The sequence below is a fragment of the Talpa occidentalis genome, unplaced genomic scaffold, assembly GCF_014898055.3.
Source record: "Talpa occidentalis isolate TD23 unplaced genomic scaffold, MPIMG_talOcc4v2.1 talOcc4.2, whole genome shotgun sequence".
NCBI classification, from domain to species: domain Eukaryota; kingdom Metazoa; phylum Chordata; class Mammalia; order Eulipotyphla; family Talpidae; genus Talpa; species Talpa occidentalis.
The window spans coordinates 13,373,847-13,395,710 of NW_023602073.1; the positions used below are offsets into that span (position 1 = coordinate 13,373,847).

The 21,864-nt window shown below is 42.0% G+C and overlaps 1 protein-coding gene across 1 annotated transcript; it reads left to right on the forward strand.

The window, feature by feature from the left end:
- The first annotated feature begins 1,838 nt into the window (after window positions 1–1,838).
- Window positions 1,839–13,540, forward strand: NRSN1 (neurensin 1). The gene is made up of 2 exons (XM_037520742.1): window positions 1,839–2,027; window positions 13,142–13,540. The coding sequence occupies exons 1-2, from the start codon at window positions 1,839–1,841 to the stop codon at window positions 13,538–13,540; spliced, it is 588 nt and encodes a 195-aa protein (XP_037376639.1).
- Window positions 13,541–21,864: the final 8,324 nt, after the last annotated feature.

The window sequence follows — 21,864 nt, forward strand, 5'->3', positions numbered from 1 at the left end:
TAGAGGATAATTGGAAAATACAAATAAGTATTTTACATTTCCAGCTAACATTTAACTGCTTCTACAGATATCAGAAAACTAAGGAACAAATAGAATAACTGAGAATTCCCTGACTCACCACAACTGCTAGCCCACAGTAATTATATTTTTTTTTACCATGGATTAATAACCAAATACCCCTCTCTAGGTCCAAATCTAGTTTATTAGGTCAAATATAGATGAAAGTTTCACTTTCAGAAGGCAGAATCTCAAACAAGCCACCCATAACATAATTTCATTTAATAATTTTTGTTGATACTAGACACCACCCGGGGAACAGTAAAAAGACTGGATCTACCCATTCACTATCTCAGCCTCTAGCTTGCCACATGGACAGATGTAGCCACAAATAATGAATGAAATATATGATGTTGGGGTCAGTGAGGTGTGAGTGATTGGCTGATCTATTTGTATTAATAAAACATAGAGCACACATTGTTCAGCAGCTTTTTAACAAAGCTTCTGTACAGCTTGGCAATGCATCCAAATGTTAAGAGCAAGATACATGAGATCCAAAGGCAAATTATCAAATTGCTAAGAGTATCACTGTGCAGATTCCACAGGGAATCCACAAGATCTTGAGAGAACAGTCCAAGACAATTTCCATCTGTAATAAGTGAATGTGACTGCCTCATTCTTTAACACATAAGTCCAAAGAATCTTGGCTCCTAAAAGATTAAAGATTTCCTGTCAAGACAATGAAAAATACCACTTTCTTTCTTGCCATTTCTCATTGTTTCATGCTTAAATTTTTGCGTAATTTAAGTGAGTTTGGCTGTTATGTCTAGTTTCATTTATGGAGGACAAGTTCTAGTCATTATGAATTTGGAGCATTTTTGCACTAACTAAAAAAGAAGAGACGTTTATAAGAAAGATACAACTTTACACTTCCCCAAAGATGTACAGATACCCAACACGCATATGAAAAGATGTTCATTGTCTCTTACTGTTAAGGAAATGCAACTTAAATCAAAAATGAGGTATCACCTTATATCTGTGAGAATGACTACTTTCCAAAAGACAGGAGACAACAATTATTGGAGAAGATGTGGGGAAAAGCTTGTACACTTTTGATGAGAATGTAAACTGATCTAATCATTATGGAAAACAGTAAGGAGGTTCCTCAAAAAATTACAGAAATTCGATATTATCCAAATATCCCATTTCTGGGTATTCACCGAAAGAACTAATTCAGGGGAATATATGCACCCCCAAAGTCATTGTAGCCAAGAATTGGACGCAACCTAAGTGTCCATCAACCGATGATTGGATAAAAAAGATGCACTTATGTGTATACACACACACACACACAATGGAATACTACTCAACTATAGAAAAAAGGATGAAATCTTGCCATTTGCAACAACATGGATGGACCTACAGGCATGATGCTTAGTGAAACAATACAGGAGAAACTCTATGTACTCTAACACACATGTGGTATTTAAAGAAACAGAACAAATGAATAAACAAACAAAAATAAATTTTAGACTATATGGTAAAATATGGAATTAGACTTTGAGTGGTCAACATAATGCAGTAATACACAGGTGTTGATTCATAGAGAGGCACACATGAAACCTACATAATATCATGAACCAATATTAGTTCAATTGAAAAATGAAAGAAAAGAAAGACATGATTTTAAAAATTTCTCTAGAAAAGAGCATTGCTCAAATAAAAATTTCCTGTCATTGACATTACTCGATTTGGTTCTCACCTTTAATATGCCTTTTGATCATGAGGTCAGAGCCCATGGCGCTGATCCACGCGCGTTTTTCTCATTCCAGCTGTGAAAGATGAGTTCTTGCAGCAATGTCTGTGGCTCCAGGCAGGTGCAGGCTGCAACTGAAGGTGGGTACCAGCGCTACGGAGTCCGGTCCTACCTGCACCAGTTTTATGAGGACTGTACCACCTCTATCTGGGAGTATGAGGATGATTTCCAGATCCAGAGATCACCTAACAGGTGGAGCTCAGTATTCTGGAAGGTATGTAAAGAGCATGTGTTTAACTCAAGAAACTGAAAAGTTATTGGATATGTCACTACAGAGAACTGAGATATTTCGTACACAGTTGTTGAACACCCCTGATGATACTAAATGCAGATTTCCTCCCTTAGGAAAGAGAATATGAAACTTGAACTAAAGAAAGTTTTGTAGATGATTTGCAGATGAGACATAGATAGATATGCTTTCCATCTTTATTATTATTTTACTATTAAATGTGTCATGAAATTGTTATTTAAAATGTGCTAGGAAATTATTATTTGAACTATGCCAGGAAATTCATCAACTGTGAAGCTAACCATTGGCAAAACATGATGCTTTCAGCTTCTCTGACAGTCTTGGTAAGTTTCATTTGACAAATTGCAACAATTATTTAAAAGAATTGGACATTTAGAGAGAGTTGATGCTGAAACACAATATGGTAACCAGAATACCAGCTCTGATTCTACCAGATGTGGAATCATGAGGCCCTCTGAAACTCAGTTTCCCTAAAAGAAAGAACCTCATTGCGCAATGTGTTCAGTCATTCCACATATAATTAGTGAGCATCTATTCTATGTCAAGAAAATGCAAAGTTCTAGAGACTAAAGTGACAAAGGAAGGAAAAGTCCCTGTATCACGAAGAAACATGGAGAACAGACGTAAGTCAATAAACTACATCATAGAACATCAAGTAGTGATAAGTGCTGGGAAGAGACATACAGCAGGAGGGAAAGAGAGACAGCAACAGGGCTGGCATTAAATAGAAAGCCTTTCAGAGATGATGATATTTGAGCAAATAGCAGAATGAACTGAGGAAGCACACCATTAAACTATCTAGCTGAAGGTCATTTTAGGTTGGGAAAATAGCAAGTTCACCAACTCTGAAATGGGAACAAATTTGGTGTATTTCAAAGTTACACAAACCTCCTATAGGTTAAACATAAATCTCCTGCAGCCTCTTGGTTACCAAGGGACCACCCTACTGGAATGGAATTCAAGAAGGAAAGGACTGTGATCCATTCAGAAAAAAATAAAAGAGCACAGACAATTTTTATGTTGAGTTTTGCTAATGAGGACTTTGTTTTTTACCGCAAGAGACATGGGAAGTCACCTGAACACTTTAAGCTGAAGAGTATCATGATCCAATTAATATTTTAACTGGCTCATTCTGGTTATTGCACAGAAAATAGGTGATAGAAGGACAAAGGTAGAAGCAACTAGATTACTTAGGAGGCTATTAAAACAGTCAGGTAAAAGGGGCCTCCCTGGTGGCACAAGGGCTTAAGACTTCAACCTATGAAGCTATCACAGCCACTGCAGCATGAGTTCGAGCCCCAGCCAGCCAGGGAGCTACCCACAGGGTACAGCAGAACCTCTCCTGACTCTCCTGCTGCTCCCCTCAGCAGTGTATTTCAGTCAGTCTGCCTGTTCTGTTCCCTACTCTGTCTCTTGTGAATCCTCTCACCCCCCACACCTCCGGCCTGTACCCCAGTTCTTGTATGCATAAACAAATAAAATCTTTAAAAAAAAATTCAGACAAGAGATGATGGTGGCTTTGATTAGAGTAGGATTAATGAAGATGGTGAGAAATAGTCAGAAGTAGCATTAAAGTTTGAAAGCCAAGATGTCACGATATGCTGATGAGTTAGATATAAGAGGTGAAGTCAAAGAGGACTCCAAGGCTTGCAGTCTGAGCTACTCAATGAATGGTGTTATAATGGACTGGGATGGAGAGCACTAGGAGAGCAGTAGTGATGAGAAGGGAACCAAGAGTTTGATTTTGGCTGTGTTATATCAAAGATACCTACTAGACTGCACAAGGCGATTTCTAGTAGCAATTTTTGTCTTTTTTTTTTCATTTTTAATAATTTTATGTTTATATATTTTTTACATCATCCTTTTTTTTTCACAATATATGCCTTCTCATCTCAGTTATAGTCCCCGTGAAATTCCCACCACCATTGACCCATGTACCATCACCATAGTCCCTTGTGCCCCTCCCACCCATTTTGATCCTACTCCCTTCTCCCGCCCTGCAGAATGTTTCTGGCTTATAGTTGCTTATTGATTTTGATTTTCACTTTATTATAACAACTTTTTTTCCCTGATCCCTTATTTGGATCCTCTATATTCCTCCCATAAGTGAAACCATCAATATTTTTCTTTTTCTTTCTGGATTATTTCACTGACCATGATCCTGTTCAGCTCCATCCATGTTGCTGCAAATGGTATGAGTTTATCTTTTTTGATTGCTGAGCAATATTCCATTGTGTATATATACCCCATCTTCTTCTTTTTTTTTAAAGATTTATTTATTTATTTATTTATACAAGCACTGGGTACAGTCAGAAGCGCGGGAGGGTGAGAGAATTCACCAGAGCCAGAGCAGGGAACAGAACAGGCAGACTGACCAAATACAGTCCTGAGGAGAGCAGCGGGTGCAGCAGGAGAGGTCTGTCGTCATGCCACGTGGGACCCTTGCCAGTGGCCGGGGATGGAACCGGCACTGCAGAGGCTGCGGGCAGCTTCACAGCCCAGCGTTCAACCACTGTGCCACCAATAGCTTACTATTGTAAATAGACCCAGTCTAGTAGCAATTTAAACACAGCAATCTGCAATTCAGGAATTGGGAGTCACTGACATATAGAATGTATATAATGTACCAGTCGAGACAAGGTCACCTAGCAAGTATGAACACACAAGAGAAGAAGGCATTGAGATCTCCCAAAATTTGGAAATCAAAAAAGGGATCAATATTCAGGATGTGACACTGAGGTCAGCCGTAGATGATGTTTCAGGTCCATTCTAGATCTGCTATACTGTATGCTGGGTTTTCCAATCATCCCAAATTTTCTCCCACAAGAACCCAGAAGTTTCGTCTGCTATTACAGAAATTTGCCATTTAATGGCAATATAATTTAATAAGAAACAATGTAGCACACTGTGTATAAACATGGACTCTCTCTTCAGATTACATGTGCTCAAATCTCAGTTCATTTAATATTTCTGCGACTTTGGGCAAGTTAATTGACCTTAGTGGACCTCCAATGATTGTAATGCAGTAAAAATACACAAAGCTGTAAAAATTACATCAGCTAATATTTACAAAGAGCTTACAACATGTCTGATAAGCTACTAATATTACCAAATGCCACACGGGACAGTCAATTTTGAAATGAAAATAAAACAGGAAGTCTTATCATTAATAAAGCATTGGGCAAAATAGCTGTTAATATTGGAGTGTACAAGATCTAGGGTTTGTTCAAAATTTCGCTAATGTCCCTTGTTCCTAATTAGAATTAGTCAAGTCACCATCCTTGCCCTGAAGAAATGTTGCTTCTGATGAATCCTCACTGGCGTGGACCAATGAAATACATTGCCAGAATTGGTACATTTGATATTTACCCAGTTAAGTGAGTGGTCACGTCCCTATGTGTCAAAATATAGATACATATTTGCCTGACAGATCTGTTGAGACAAACACCTAAAATGCCATTGACATACAGAATATTTTAAGTGTTTGTGTGGATTCAAAGCATTACTGGTTATGTGATTTGTGAAGCTGTAAACCCATTCAACAATATATGCATGTGGGTTTAGAATAAAGAACTCCCAGTAAGTGACTAGACCTAGAACTCAGATTTCTGTATTTTTTCCATTCTATTTTATACAAAGATCTGGAAGTATTTGTACCTGTGGTGATAGGCCTACTTCAAAGAATAAAAACAGCCAAAAGTCCATGAGGTCATAGAATACTATTTCAGGAAAACCCAAATCCCAGACACATACCCTAATCATAAAACTCCAGACCTGGAATTCAGACACCTACTGTCAACCTAAAGTACCAGAAATTCACTGTCTTAGAGACCTTAGCTCTACCAGGAAGATTAACTGCACTCTTAGATTTTCTCCTAGGGCATATAAGTGAATTCATTCCAATTTGACTAATGGAGAACTTTCTACCAACACAGAGAGAGGTACTGGTTAAAGACATGTTTATATTATTATAATCCCTTTTTATGATTTTGTTTTCATTTTAAATTGCATCTATGAGTGGTTTAAGTGGCTTTCTCTTTTCCCTCTTCCACTACTATGTTGCTAAGATTATGTTGAAGGCTTTACTCCCAGTGCTTCAGTTGGAGTCTGCCCTTGCTCCATCTTCTTAGCAATGGACAACTTGGAGGGGCTTAACTAGAGATAGAAATTAAATGGGAATGCTTTAGAATCTTTGCTCACATGCATCTACATAACTTCTATCTTACTGTGTGATTCTTTCTTTTTATGCAAATAGAGTAGACCACTATTAAATGTTGTGTAGATGCTCCTAATGGCTGTCAGAAGCATAGGGCAAGAACCCAGGAGAAAGATCTAGGCTAGAGTTAGAGATTTGGAAGTCACTGGTATTGGGGATAATTGAAGCCACAGTCACAGATTAAACCCTGGAGGAAATATGGGGCCTTCCCGATGGCACAGGGGGTTGAGCACAGAGCTGTGAAGCTGTCCGCAGCCTCTGCAGCACTGGTTTGATTCGCAGCCAGGGAGATTCCCACGTGGTGAGGCAGACCTCTCCTGTCATGCCCTCTGCCCCCTTCAGCAGTGTATTTCAGTCATCTGTCTGTTCTGCTCCCCGGTCTGTCTCTGGTGAATCCTCTCACCCTCCCACGCCTCTGGCTGTACCCCAGCAATTGTATAAAAATGAATAAATCTTAAAAAAAAAAAACCCTAGAGGAAATATATTGAACAAGAGAAGTGAGTCAAGGGTGGAATCCTGGGGAACACCAGTAATTTAAGAAGAATGTCTGGCAAAACAAGCTGAGTGACTTGTTAAAGGTAGATACAGCAGCAGAAGTTGTGTCAAGGATACCAATAAGTGAGAGTTTTCAGAAAGTCTAAGTGCTTAACAACAATGACTGCAGAATATTCAAATGAAACAAGAAGGATAAATTACACTGGATTTGACAGTTAGGAGGTCAATAGTGACCTCAGAGAGAATAGTGTCAGTGAAATAATGGAAGACAGTTTGGCTATCAAGGATGGAAATGATCTCAAGCAGTAGCTTGAGAAGGAAACATACCCTAGAATAGTTTTTAAAGACGGAAATCATTGCATGTGTTTATGTGCAATAAGGACACCGTCTCAGTAAGGGAGAAGAGAGAATGTGGGTTTCCACGACCCAGGTGAAGGGATGCTGTGACGATTGTATGAAATAACACAAGTGGAAGGATCTAGATCATAGCAGCAATCGGATATTGTTTTGTATAGTGTCCTTAATGCAGGTCTGACACAAGGCTTGAGACAGTTGAGCTAGAATCTGCTGTCACTGCTGGCAGGTGACACCACTCTAAGCTCAGATCCTGCTAAGCAGAGGTCATCAGCGGCCCTCAGGGATGATGGAGAAGTTTTCACTCTTGAAACACTTCCCCTGAATTACCTCTAACCCAGATGGCTCCTTTCACATTTAGCTCCCTCCAGCTTTTTCCCCACACCACACACACACTGTTCCTTCCTGCCACACTGGTTCTTGTTTCCAATAGTCATTACTGCCTCCTCTGCCAGAACAGCTGTGTGGCTTCTACTGCCAGCTTTGCTTATTGGAGTGAACTGCATTTTCAGACCTCATCAGCTCTTGGAGATACAACAGAGGGGGTATTGGTCAAAACAACAGCAGTCTCTGGCTTGGAGTTCCTACCCACAAAATTGCTGGAATCCACCTATCCAATCTACCTTTCCAACACCAGGGTCTGGGTTTTTGTACATCCTCCCACAGCCAAAAGAATACAGAAGGCACAGCCCAAAAGCTGTCCTTGCTGCTGTCCTTAGGGATTGTCACGTGTGGACAGGTAATTCTCACTCATTATTGGTGTTGATCTCATCCCACAGCAGACTGCTGTGGTTTGCCTATGGGAGGACTCTAGCCAGCATATTCCAACTCTTCTGCGTGGTCCAAACAGGGCTGCTTTGCTCTCTTGGACCCTTAAAAGACCTCTGTATTGCATTTTTAAAGTCAATTTAATAGAACCCCCTTTCTTGGAGGCCCAAGACCACCTCAATTTTGTTACTATATGTCACAGCCCCCAATTTTCGTTCCTTCCAGTATGTCATCATGGTTCCAGGATTAAGTTGATGTACACCAACATCCCTCCTCACAACTCCATCATACACTCAAGGAAGTTGAGTCTCAGGATACTTTTGATGTCATCAATTGTCTCTTCCTGCCCACCATCCCAAATTCTCTCTGATGTGTTTTTAACAAGCTGGGAGTCTCAGCTGCTCAAATCTCTTAAAGACCCTCCTTAGACTTGCATTGATGACATCTTCAGACTCTTTGAAGTCAACTATTCATTAGGTCATGCCTCCTTCGGGCATGGTGGGTCTCTCTGATCCTCTGAGACACAGAGGAAAAGGGAGAAGACTCAGGGAGGCCAGCCGTTTTCCACTTCTCAGAGTGAGCAGGAGTGCAGCCATCTGCAAGGCATGGTTTGCCTTTTCGTTTCTGAGTGATGTTCCAAGAGTGGGTTTTAATCTATAAAGCACCGCTCGGTGGAGGAGCAGACTGCTCTGAGAACCAATCACCTGACTCCATATTCAGAAGACTGGTGGTTAAGTTAGTCAGTCAAGAATATTTATTGAGCATGAGGCTGGAACAAGAGCTGAGGGAGACAGGACAGAGAGCATTGGCCTGGTTGTCCTCCAGCAGCTGGAAAACTAAGACGGACGCATTTCCACTGCCCTCCATTCTTAAGAATTAGTGCCATTTCCTGAGGGGGGGAGGTAATTTAGTGGCATATGAAGTATGTCACCAGGGCTATCTAAGTTAATTTCATTTGCGCATTCAGAATTTTCCAGTGTGAGTCATTTTCTAAAAGTTATAAATAATGGTTAGTCTTTGAAGGTGAATTTTAGAAACATGTAGAAAGCCTTCCAAAATGTTCTTTTTTACTACCCAATCTTGCCAACAGTCCTTATATCTTCTGCAGAAGTTTCTATTTTTTTTTATTTTTAAGAAGACTTTGCATTGACCTTTCTGTCAGTTTTTCAGTTTCTTTGTAATACCTAATGGGAATTTGTCCTGTATGGTGACTTACTCTCTGCTCTAATAAAAAACAATGGCCACCATATACAAAATAGTCATTAGCAAAGTATCATGGGAGAATGAGAGCAGGGGTAGAACTTAACATGCTGACCTGGATTAGAGTCAGCCTGCTGTGAAACTTGCTTCTTTGACCTTCAGACCTGTTTCGTATGGGTGAAATGGGGTAAAAATACTTCCCTCTCACAAGACACTGGTGAGGATCAAGTGAAAAACACATCTAGCACTGTGCCACCTCCTAATAGACTCTCGCCAATATTGGCTCTCTTTACCCCTCTGTTGGGTGGGTTAATTCATGGGTCTGTTTTCCTTCTAGTATCCAAACCTACATTATTAATATATTAGCCTGAAATTTTTTTATAATAAATTTTATTTTTATATTCCCCATACAATTGCAACCCCCCCATTCTGACCCCAATCCCTCCCCTCCCCACCCCCCATCCCCCATAGAGTGTCTCTGGTTCATAGTTGTTTGTTGATTTTGATATTTTCTTTCTTATAGTTATTCTTTTACCTGGTCCCTTAATTAAGTTTTCTAGATTCCTGCTATGAGTGAGACCATCCTGTATTTTTCTTTTTCTTTTTGGCTTATTTCGCTGAGCATGATCCCTTCCAGCGCCAGCCATGTTGCTGCAAATTGCATGTGTTTATCTTTTTTGAATGCTGAGTAATATTCCATGGTATATATGTACCACATCTTCTTGATCCAGTCATCTATTTTTGGGCATTTGGGTTGTTTCCAAAGCTTAGCTATTGTAAACAGTGCTGCTATAAACATAGGGGTGCAGGTGCTCTTTGAAATTGATGTTTCTGTGTCCTTTGGGTAAATACCTAGGAGTGGAATTGCTGGATCATATGGACCTGAAATTTAACAGGTACATAAGTTAGAGAAATATACTTTAAATGTTCAAGATTAAATGGTGGTATGCATTGGGTTATTTTTCCAACCTTGCTGTTCACTAACAGTAATTAGAAACAGGAAGAAATGAAAGATGTGTTTAAAAAATAAATAAATGAAATAAACGTATTAGCTATTCTTTATTCTAAGTGGTGAATAATTATTTCAATACTGTTGTCGATGCAGAATAATTTTATAAGTGCTGTATTTCCAAACAACAACAATAAACAGTAACAATAGCTATTTATCATCATTTATTACTTAGCCAGGCACAGGGTTAAGTGTTTTCGTACATGGGCTCACTCAGTTCTCAAAACAACACTGAGTTAGGTATTATTATCATTGATCATTTTACAGAAGGGGAAATTTACAAGAATGTTTAAGTAATTTTACTTATATGATACAAATGATAACATGCCTCTATGTCCGGCTCTGTTCATTCCAAGATTCTGAACTTAAACCACCAAATGATAGATGACTTTCCATTGTTGTTGTGTCAATTTTATCAGAACTTGTGTTAACGCACTTTGATCTCCATCTACGACTCTTAACAATTCTCAACATCTAAAATCCAAATAACTACCTGTCAGAGGAGTAAGAGCCTTCCTGGGGATCAGTTAGATGGTGGCCTCTATCCCTGCCTTTGCTACTTCCTAGCTGTCCTTCCTCACGACAGTGACGTCCCCCCAAGAGGCTACCTTTCACACCTATATATCTGCAATTGGGGTTCTTCCCCACTTCTTGGGGAAAGGGTGAGTAGTTAATAATATAGACCATCAGTAGTGGCCTCCAGCCAAAACCACCAGCAACATACCTATATGTTGAACAGGCGGAGCGTATTTTTCATCATAGTGAAAAAGAAGGATGCTATAGAGACTCCTAGGGCATTCAGTAAGAGTGTGAGAAAGAACAGAGTGCGCAGCATGAGTTCGCTCCCCAGCCAGGGAGCTATCCACATGGCGCAGCAGACCTCTCCTGGGCTTTGAATGGGTGGTTTGGAAGGATCTAAGGGGGCAAGAGTTCATCCTGGATTATCAAGTGCCAGAGTCCAGCTCCAGTGAACAGGGCTGAGAGAGGAATCCAATTGAGCCGTGGAAATTACCAAGAAATGACAGACACAAAATAGAGTTTGAGTGGGAGCCAGGGCACACAAGGCCTGTCATTCATGCTCAAGCACCCCAAGTGCCCGATGCAACTCATTTTTATTGATACAAACAGCCGACACCCCCTACCCCCCACATTTTAGGTTGGTTACTAGATGATGAAGTATTCTCTTAGCATTTGGCCTTGTCGGGGCACACATTCACCACCAAGGTTCTGCACCATCAGGTCATTCTGTTTCTTTTTCTAATCTAGTTTGTCCCCTAGACATAGCTTCACAGGCACAAGAAAGAACACCCCAATCTGTACACGGGCCAGTTCTCCGACCCAAGCTGATCAGTTTTTTAGCCATGACTTTGCTGTTTTCCTTGTCTCAGCACTTCATGCCTTAGGGGTCTCCAACAATCAAGGACAGTTTGATAATTGTCTATCTTTATACATCTCACCTAGAGTGGGACCAGACTAGAGCAAGACAAAGCTGTAATTGGTAAAGAAACAGAAGGTTATTCACATTAGCTGGAGGGAAGGGAGTGTGTGTGTCAGTGTGTGTGTGTGTTGGGGGTGGGGGCTGGCAGTTTGTGGTCTGCACGATGACTCTGTTTTTGTATCCGTGCTTAGAAAGAAATATGAAGGGGCCTGGTACGGTCTCATTTCATCATGCACCCTGAATGCAATTTTCCAATACTGATGATCTATGAAATGGATTGTGGTCACGTGATGTCACTGTGAGCTCCAGGTCAGCTCCTAACATCAAAGTCCAGTGGGCAGTCAGGCCAGCTCCTGCATATCAGGGATGCTTTTCTCTTCCTCAGAGCCAAAATGAGATATTGTAAGCCGAAGGGTCTTTCTCAGATGCAAAGCATTGTACAAGTGAAAGACTCAAAGGGAAAATCAAGAGTGCTACAGTTTCTGGTTGGCATTAAAATCAGAAAGTGTCTCCTTTCCACTTCTTTTGTTGTTGCTGAAGAAAGAATATTTAATGAGAAGCATTGTAGTCCCTTTATTCTAAATTCTGCATGTCATAAATATGATTTTTTTTTAAAAATCCAAAAACTGAGCCATAAAAAACTTATAGATACGGTATGACTTGCTTCAAAATTTTCATCTGCAAAGAATTCTCAAGCAAGAGTTGCATTTGTTTTCTCTGCGTGGAAGTTTTTCCATCTGTTTTTCCTAGAAGTAGTAATTTCATTAAAAATCTCAGTTGGGATATCGACGTAGCAGTCTGGATGAACATCTGAGGGCAGATCTAAACTACCTCAGGTCATTTTGCTTGTGTCAATTATTTTCTTTGAGACAAACAGCTCTTCTAAAATCCCTGTAGATAAGGCATAATGACTGCAAGTTCCCTTCCTCTCTATTCCCTTTCTTCTCTCATTCTCCAATTATACTACACGCACAATACATTTTTGTTTAATCAAAGTAATAGTGCTTCATAACATTCAGGTGTTCATTGCTGAGAGTCCACATGTGTATCTATCTACTACATTAAGGCTACCGCCAAGGGCCTCCCTGGTGGTGCAGGGCTTAAAGACAGCGCTATCAAGCAATTGGCAGCCACTGCAGCATGAGTTTGATCCCCAGCCAGGGAGCTACCCACATGGCGCAGCAGACCTCTCCTGCCTCGCCCGCTGCTCCCCTCAGCAGTGTATTTCAGTCGATCTGCCTGTTCTGCTCCCCACTCTGTCTCTGGTGAGACAGAGACAGGCCACACCTCTGGCCTGTACCCCAGTTCTTGTATGCATTAATAATAAATCTTTAAAAAAAAAGTTTACTGCTAAAAGTTCAAGTCCGTCCTTCACCATAAGGACGGGCCATTGTCCTTCACATCCTTCACCATTGTCCCTTTTTTGCAATGCGCCCACACTTCCACCCCCATTCCCTTCTGTTTCATCTTCTCATGAAAATTTGTGGTGACCTGGGTTATTCATTTCTCTAAGAGAACAAAACCAGTCCCGCCTGGAGATCTCGGCGAGAGTCAAAGCTCATGCTTATTCTTTCTTGCTTCGTTGTCTCTTCCTGTAGGTCGGACTCATCTCTGGCACAGTCTTTGTGATTCTTGGCTTGACTGTTCTAGCAGTGGGCTTTGTGGTGCCCCCCAAAATTGAAGCCTTTGGTGAAGCTGATTTTGTGGTGGTTGACACACATGCTGTCCAGTTCAACGGAGCCCTGGACATGTGCAAGCTGGCGGGGGCTGTTCTCTTCTGCATCGGGGGTACATCCATGGCAGGGTGTCTGCTGATGTCGGTGTTCGCCAAAAGCTACTCTAAAGAAGAGAAATTCCTTCAGCAAAAGTTCAAAGAGCGAATCGCAGACATCAAGGCCCAAACTCCACCCATTACAAAAGCTCCAGGCCCGGGAGAAACAAAGATCCCGGTCACTCTGTCCAAGGTACACAATGTCCAGCCCATCTCGACAACCTGAAATCCTTTCCACCTGAGACCTCCCCTAAGTTACACACATGGTTAGAATGGAGTGGCCAGTTTTTAAGATGACAGGGATTTGACCTTGACTTACCCCAGGGCCATGTGCTGCTGAGGGCAGCAGAGCCTGTGACCTCACACTTGCTCGGGGCAAGTGGAGGTGAGGGTTGAAGCCGTGTGTTAATTTGTGCACACCACCCAGCTCTTCGAGGGGTGCTTCTGGGTGCCCCCCAGAGCCCTCTGGAAAACCCCTCTCATCTATAGTGACTTTGTGTCCTTTTCCATGTTATTGGAAAGCGCCGAACCTTCTAGACCAGCCTCCCAATGGTCTGTTTTGTTTTCTAATATTGTTTTTTCTGACTTTCCTGTGTGGTGCTGCCTTCCTGTCTCAGTACGTGTGTGTTCATAGAAAAACTGAGTTCCCTGATTTTGACCCAAATGTTAGTCCAATCACCGTATCGAAACATGAGGTTCCTGAGATTGGATAGCTGCATTCTGCGCAAATCTCTTTGCTTTCTCCACTTTTGTTTGTACTTCAGAAGCTAAAACAGTCAACTTCAGAAACTTACATAAAAAATTAATATGAGTAGCGTCTACTTATGCAATGTCCACAAGCCAAGAAATCTGAGTTCCAATGACTAATAAGTGGTATGACCTTGGAGAAATCATTTAACCTCCTCGGTCTCAGATTCCTCAACTGCATCACAGAGGTCCTAGACTGTGATGCCCAAAACTTCTTTTTTTTTTTTTGCCACATGTCATCATGGCCCTCCACCCCAGGATATGTGCGGCAACTTTGTGGTTCTCACCACAGTGGGTTTGTTCAGACCTGAACTCCCAGAAAGTCACCAAGTCAGCAGCCTCCACGCTCCCTACCCTTAAGCATCTGACCCAGCAGTTTATACAATGCTAGCATATTTTTATAAAGACAAAAGTAAGCAATCCTCAAATAGGAAACCTCTGAGTAGATATTAACCTTACAAAGGGGTTTTCTTTCTCAAATATGACATTCCACTCTCGAGCAAGATGTTCATCTCATCCCTTTGCACTTTTATTTAATCTGTGGATTTTAATCACACCAAGGAAGAACAAAGGTGTGACCTTGGTATTCTCTCAGAATTTGTGCCACCTTCGAGTCCTGTCTTTTATTTTTTCCTCCTTCACTAGATAAATAAAATATGTGAACAAGCAAAACCGGAATCGCTTTGTCATTCCTTCAGTGTGGCTTTTTTTCTCTCCAACATGTAATTTTCCATTCTGAGGCTGAATAGGCTTTGATGTTCCTCTGGCTAAATGAGAGAGTAAATGAAGCAATTAGTGCTCTTTGTGCACACTGTTTATTTTGCACAGTCCAGCATGAAACACAGGGCAAATCAGTATCCTCACCAAGGATCACTGGCCAGATACAGGAGAAATTGTTCCAATTTCCTCAGGTTTTACCTTCCTGTAACAATGACATTTTAATCTTGCTTCATGAAGCCATCTACAAGCCCCCAAGCATCTGTTCAAGGCAACATCACTGGAAGCTTTCCATACTTGCTTCTGGCTTGTGTACCAATGAATCTTTGAGGATGACAGTTGACCTTAAACTTTGAGGATGACCGTTGACCTTAGAAGTCTGTGGAATGGGGCCTTCCTGGTGGCTAAGAAGCAACCGATGAAACCATCCGCAGCTTCTGCAGCATGAGTTCGATCCCCAGCCAGGGGGCTACCCACATGGTGCAGCAGACCTCTCCTGCCTCGCCCGCTGCTCCCCTCAGCAGTGTATTTCAGTCGATCTGCCTGTTCTGCTCCCCGCTCTGTCTCTGGTGAATCCTCTCACCACAACACCACCTCTGGCCTGTAACCTAGTTCTTGTATGAATAAATAAATCAGTCTTTAAAAAAAGACTGTAGAATGGAAAGTAGTGGCTGTGGGGCTGGAGAGCTTTTAGGTACAGGCATGCTAGCAACCATAAAAAAAATCCCTATTTCTCAAAACTGAAAGAAGCCCAGATGGACACAGAAGACGTTGGGTCTAAAAGAGATTTGTTGAACCCTGTATGTTCTGTCCTGCCCAGGCTTTATGGAAGTGGGTACTGTAAGGACCCTCCCAGCACCCCCACAAGAGGAAGTGAGGATATTGTAGGGAAGCAGAGGAAGGAAGTTGAATGATTTCAGGAAATACAGTCTGATCTTTGAATAGGAAGCAGTTCGTATGGAATCAGAAGACAGGGAGCAACAGACTAAAGATTTTAAAGGGATTTTCAGGTCTGATTGGGCAGACATCAGTGGTAGGGCAAACCAGAATGGTTTTAGAGCCTTGTTCTCAGCCTGTTTGTTGCATCTAACTGATCCTTCCCTTCAGTAGTGAAACTTTTAAGGCAAAGTAATAGGGCACACCTAGAGATGGGGAGGAAGATAGGGGGAAAGGATGTGACTGGAGGGCCTCCCCTGGTGGTGCAGCAGTTGAGCGCTGGGTTGCCAAGCTGCCCGCAGCCTCTGCAGCACCGGTTCGATCCCCGGCCACCGGCGAGGGTCCCACATGGCGCGCAGACCTCTCCTGCCGCCCGCTGCTCCCCTCAGCAGTGTACTTCGCCAGTCTGCCTGTTCTGCTCTGGCTCTGGTGAATTCTCTCACCCTCCCGCGCTTCTGACTGTACCCAGTGCTTGTATAAATAAATAAATAAATCTTTAAAAAAAAATGTGACTGAGACTGGAAAGTTAGAAATGTCTTCTGGCCAGGAGATCATGTGAGCATAGGCACACAGAGTGATCGAAACCTTAGATGGTAATGCTAGTGTGTGACCAAAGGTTATTAAGAAACCCCACATTATTCCTTCCAGCTCAGTGAAATAAGTCAGAAGGAAAAAGAAAAATATCAGATGATTTCGCTTATAGGAAGAATACAGGGGAACCAAATAAGACATCAGGGGAAAAAATAATAACAGTACAAGACACAACAAAGCTAAAATGGACAATTATAAACCAGAGACATCCTGCAGGGGAGGAGGAGGGAGAGGGATCAGAGGGAGGGAGGGAGGAGCCCAGGGGACTGAGGTGATGGTGCACAGGTGCATTGGGGAAGGAAATTCTATGGGGACTACACCTGGGGGGGAAGCAAGTATTGTTTAAAAATGAACAATGATGTAAAAAATAAATAATAAAAGTAAAAACAACACCCCAAATTATTAAGGGATGCACGTTCTAAAGGGATCCGTGTGCACAAAGGCAAAGGAAGCAGACCCTTAGCATGAGGATCTTTAATAGAATTAGTGTGCAAGAAAGAAAGGAAAAGAAAGGATACTTCTAATAAAACTCTTAAAATTACACATCTTCTCATGGGCAAATGCCCTGCCGAACAGAGTCTGCCTGAAGCAGGGCCCCTGAGACCCCAAAACTTGCTGCAAGTCTAAGGCACATTCTGATGGGGAACAGCAAGAAAGGGTTGTAAGGCAGGGCTGGCTTCATTTTATGTTTAGAAATTCATTTTATGTTTAGAAAATCATTCAATTCATTCATGTGATATGGACTATTATCATATGTGATACGGACTATTATCATATGCCCATTTTGCAGGGGAGGCAAAAAGAGGATAACTTATCAAGGAAAACCAGTAAGTGACACAACAGGAAACTGCTACAGCCTCTCCAGCTCCCACCCCAAGCCCTGCCCCCGCCCGGCTTTCTGGTTCAGACTTAATGTCTCCACCTGGACATAGCCAGAATTTTCTCCAAACACATTCCACCGCACTTATCTCTATTGTAGTAATTTGTTTACACAACTGATTCTTCCATTAGCAGTCAGACTATTAACTGCTTGGCTATAGGCAGCCTATCGTAATGAGTAATGAAAGCTCAGAAGCGAATACATAAAGGTTCTGGGCTCCTATCATAACATCATTGAAAACAATTTCGGTGTTTTCACTTAAACCCAGGCATTGTGCTGGCACTAAGGAAAGAAAAGAGATGATTAATAGGGGAACTAAATGTATGCACACATAGTATGTGTGTGTGTACACATGGGATGTGTGTGTACACATGGTGTGTGTGTACACACATGGTATGTATATGCACACACGAGCTTGAGTGCACTCACATGCAAGGAAGGAAAAAAGAGATTAAGACATTCACAGCAACAAGGATGGAGCTAGAAGGGATTATGCTCAGTGAAATAAATGAGAAGGAAATAGAAAAATATCAGATGCTTTCACTTATAAGAGGAACATAGGGGAACCAAATAAGGGATCGGGTAGGGAGGGGGAATAACAAGAAATTAAAAATAAAACTAAATTAACAGGCAACTATAAATCAGAGACATTCTGCAGGGGAGCGGGAGGGAGAGGGATCAAAAGAGGGGAGGGAAGGGCACAAGGTACAATGGTGATGATGCAGGGGTGAATGGTGGTGGGCATTCTATGGGGACTCCACCAATCTTCCGATGACTCTAGATGATATTGGTAAGAATTATGTTTCTGGTGCTGCACCTGAAAGTATGCATTGTACAAAAATGAACAATGATATAAAATAAATAAATAAATAATTATATTACAATTTACAAAGAGAGAGAATGGATACAGGTCTCCCAGAGGAAAGCTCTCTTCAATCTAGCATTTAGGAGACTGCTGCTGGGGGTCTAGTCTGATGGCCAGCTAGTCATTACCACAGCAAAAAGCAAAACCCTCCAGCCAGCAAGCCTGCTCACTGGCAAAGAGCTACCAAGCATGTTTCTGGGAGAGTCTAGTGGGGGAAAATTAATTGGACACGTTCTTGTAAAATCTTAGGGAACAAGAGTTAAAAAGAAACCAACAAGCTTTCAGAGAGAACCAGACAGCTACAAAATAATAGAAAAGACTGGAAAAAGAGAACAGCTGTTGAACTCAATGTGACAACATTCTTACTCATTTTTGCATTTACTTTATTTTTTTTTCACCTTATCAAGGTAACATTTACAACACTGTGGATGATTTAGGGGGAGAGGTTCACACTTCCTTGGTCTATGTCACCACATCAGTCCCACCATCCAAATAACCCACAGTCCTTTAACCTAGAGCATTATGCCCACGGTGCCTGTCTAGTAACCTCAATTCTGCAGTCATATGTCTATGGTTTATTTTGACTTCATTTTGTCTGTTCCTTGGTTTTTTTTTCTCTCTATAGTCTACACATGAGAATCATCCAGCATTTATTTTGCATTTATTTTATGTGCATTTAATAAACATCTAGAAGAAGTCTAAGGGAGACTACTATTATTTTCTCCATTTTCAGATAAAGAAGTCTAGGATCAGAGAGATGAAGTAATTCACCCATGAACATGTAACCAGGAAGTGATCAAACTAACCTTTCCACCCAAGTAGGCTGACTGACTCCAAGCCATCTCTTTCGGGGAATAAGTTCTGTTAGAAAGGATGAGAATGCAGGGCCTCCTTGGTGGCCTAGGGGTTAAGTCTCAGCACTATCACCTCTATGGCCTGAGTTCAATCCCAGCCAGGGACCCGACCCACATATGGTGCAGCAGATCTCTCCTCTCTAGCCTGCTGCCCGCCTCAGCAGTGTATTTCAGTAGATCTGCCTGCTCTGCTCCCCACTATGTCTCTGGTGAATCCTCTTACCCCACACACACACCTCTGGCCTACACCCCAGTTCTTCTACATTCAGACAAAAACAAAGGATGCAAATGTTGCTGCATCTAATCTCAGATTAAGCACGCCCTATATCACAGAACATGACATTTCCATAAAAGAGTGGGCAGGAAATAATATATACAGATGCTACAACTACATGGCATTTCAGTCTAAAACACTGCAAGCAATAAAGGCAAGAGTCCCTCTGAACTCAACTGCTGAGTTTACAAAGTCAGTCCAGGGCCTCCCCAGTGGCGCAACGAGTTAAGCAAAGCACTATGAAGCTATCCGCAGCCACTGCAGCACAAGTTCGATCCCTGGCCAGCCAGGGAGCTGCCCACATGGCACAGCAGACCTCTCCTGACTCGCCCACTGCTCCCTTCAGCAGTGTACTTCAGTCAATCTGCCTGTTCTGTTCCCCACTCGGTCACTGGTGAATCCTCTCACCCCACCCCCACACCTCTGGCCTGTACCCCAGTTCTTGTATGCATAAATACATAAATTTTTTTTTAAGTCAGTCCAGAGAGCTATTTTTGTTTTCCTAGAAATCTTATGAAGGGCAAATCTGCTAATCTGCAAGTTCCTTGAAGATGGTACCTACTCATATTTCTCTCCAACACCTAGCACAGTTCACAGTAGAAGCTCAGTAAGTGTTTACTGAATTGAGGTTCTCTAGTACCAAAGGCTGCAATAATTCATTGTCCCTCCAACCTAATCTTCTGATGACTCTATATGATATTGGTTAAGAATTATGTTTCCGTTGCCGCACCTGAATGCCTTGCATGCTTTGATCTATCCTAAAATGCCTTTGCTGTGCTTCCCAGAAGGTATTAGTGCTCAAAATCTACGGGAATCTTGTGCATTTTAACTATGCAGACTGTAGGGTCAGGAAGACCACAGTGCAGGTTTTCTAATATCAAGCAGACCGGGTAAAGGAGGAATCAGAGTCCTCAGTGGCTTTTTTGCAGGCCTTTATTGGGGCTTACCAGGTACACAGCAGGCAGGGGTGCTGGGGGGCCGGGAGGCTGGCAGGCCTCCCAGCCCCCAGCAAGTCTTCACTCTATGTGGGCTCTCCGGCCTTCTCTCTCTCTTGCTCCTCTCTCGACTTCTGCTGCTCTTCTCGGCTTCTCTCTCAGCTTCTGCTTCTCTTGCAGCTTCTCCTTTTGGCTTCCCTGTGACGCCGCCCTTAAGCCCTTAAAAGCCGAGTCTTCGCCCAGGTGAATCCCATCTACCTATGCCCACACCCTACTCCAGGTGCTGCCATCAGGCATGCATTCATGACCGCGGGGTTCCATCATCTCTCCTAATGGCGGGAGGGCAGAAAAGCCTGATACCTTTTTCCTTACCCTACACAAACACAACCCCAACATTGACTGAGGCAGGTGACAGAGCAGAGTGGTTAAACACACAACCTGAAGTGAGACTGTGCAAATCTTGACTCTATCACTTTACAAACTACAGAAATTCGGTTAAACTATTACAACAATCTGTGCCTCCACTTCCTCATCTGTCAGGAATTATAGTTCTTTCCATGACCAGCACCGCCATGGCTCATGGTCCCAAGAAATAACTGAAGCAAGACACAGCTCCAAAGCATTGGACACTGGATAAAATGACAAGGGTGTTTGCTACTCATCCATTCATCAAACCCCACAAGCTGAGAAAATGTGCCCTTCTCATCATTTTCCTAAAGAAGAAACTTAAGGATGCTTTAAAAGGAGATGAGATTAAAAAAATCTGTTTCCAGCCATTCATTAAGATTGATGTCAGGTTACACTGATACAACCTATCCTGCTGGTTAATTGGATGTCAACAACATTGACAAGACTGGAGAGAATTTCCAGCTGATCTATGATACCAAGGGTTGCTTTGCTGTTCATTTCATTACAACCAAGGAGACCAAGGACAAGTTGTGCAAAGTAAGAAGGATCTTTGTGGACACCAAAGGAATCCCTCACCTGGTGACCCACAATGCCACCATCCCTTTGTTGGCAAAGGCAACAAACAATGAATTTCCCTTCACTGAACAAAAGGTATCTTTCTCACTACAAGACGAGAGATTTGTAGCTAAACAGAGCAGCGGATGAAATGCTTTCCAGGTGACATAGTTGCATGGAATGGTCTTGATACATACGTAAAGTTAATACAGCACAATATAAAAAAAAGTGATAACACATGTACCCACAAGGGTTGATATTGAGGTTTAAATAAGCTTATGCATCTAAAGCTCTTGCAGCAGTGACTTACACACAGCTGGCACTTAATAAATGCTAGTGTAATTAGCTAGGAGTGGCTCGTTTAAAATGCACCTATTTGCCTGCGCACACACTTCCTTTCACCCTTAGAGTCACCCCTACTGTCAGGTCTGAAGTGATTTGGAACCTGCCAGACAGGGCACTGACCTTTTCAACGTCAAGCTTAATTAAGGCTGGGTGAGTAGCTGAAGTGTAATGTTTCATGTCTTTCCATGTAGTTCAATGGGAAAGATTTATTAACTCATTAAAATGTCTTGTTAGCTATTTTCAGCTACTCAGAATGATGGCTACTTCTTGCCAGTTACTTATCCCAGAAAAGACCTTGAATAGAATCTGACTTTATTGACTTCCTAGACTGGCATTTTGTGTCACTAGATCATGTTGTTCCAACAGGAGGATAGAAAATTTTAAACAAGTGCCGGAGTTGATTCAAACTCAACTACCTCTAACATGCAAAGGACTGGGGTGTG

Coding starts and splice junctions, on each gene's coding strand:
- NRSN1 (XM_037520742.1), top strand. CDS start 1,839: ATGAGTTCTTGCAGCAATGTCTGTGGCTCCAGGCAGGTGCAGGCTGCA. Junction 2,028..13,141: donor GGAGCTCAGTATTCTGGAAG/GTATGTAAAGAG, acceptor CTCTTCCTGTAG/GTCGGACTCATCTCTGGCAC.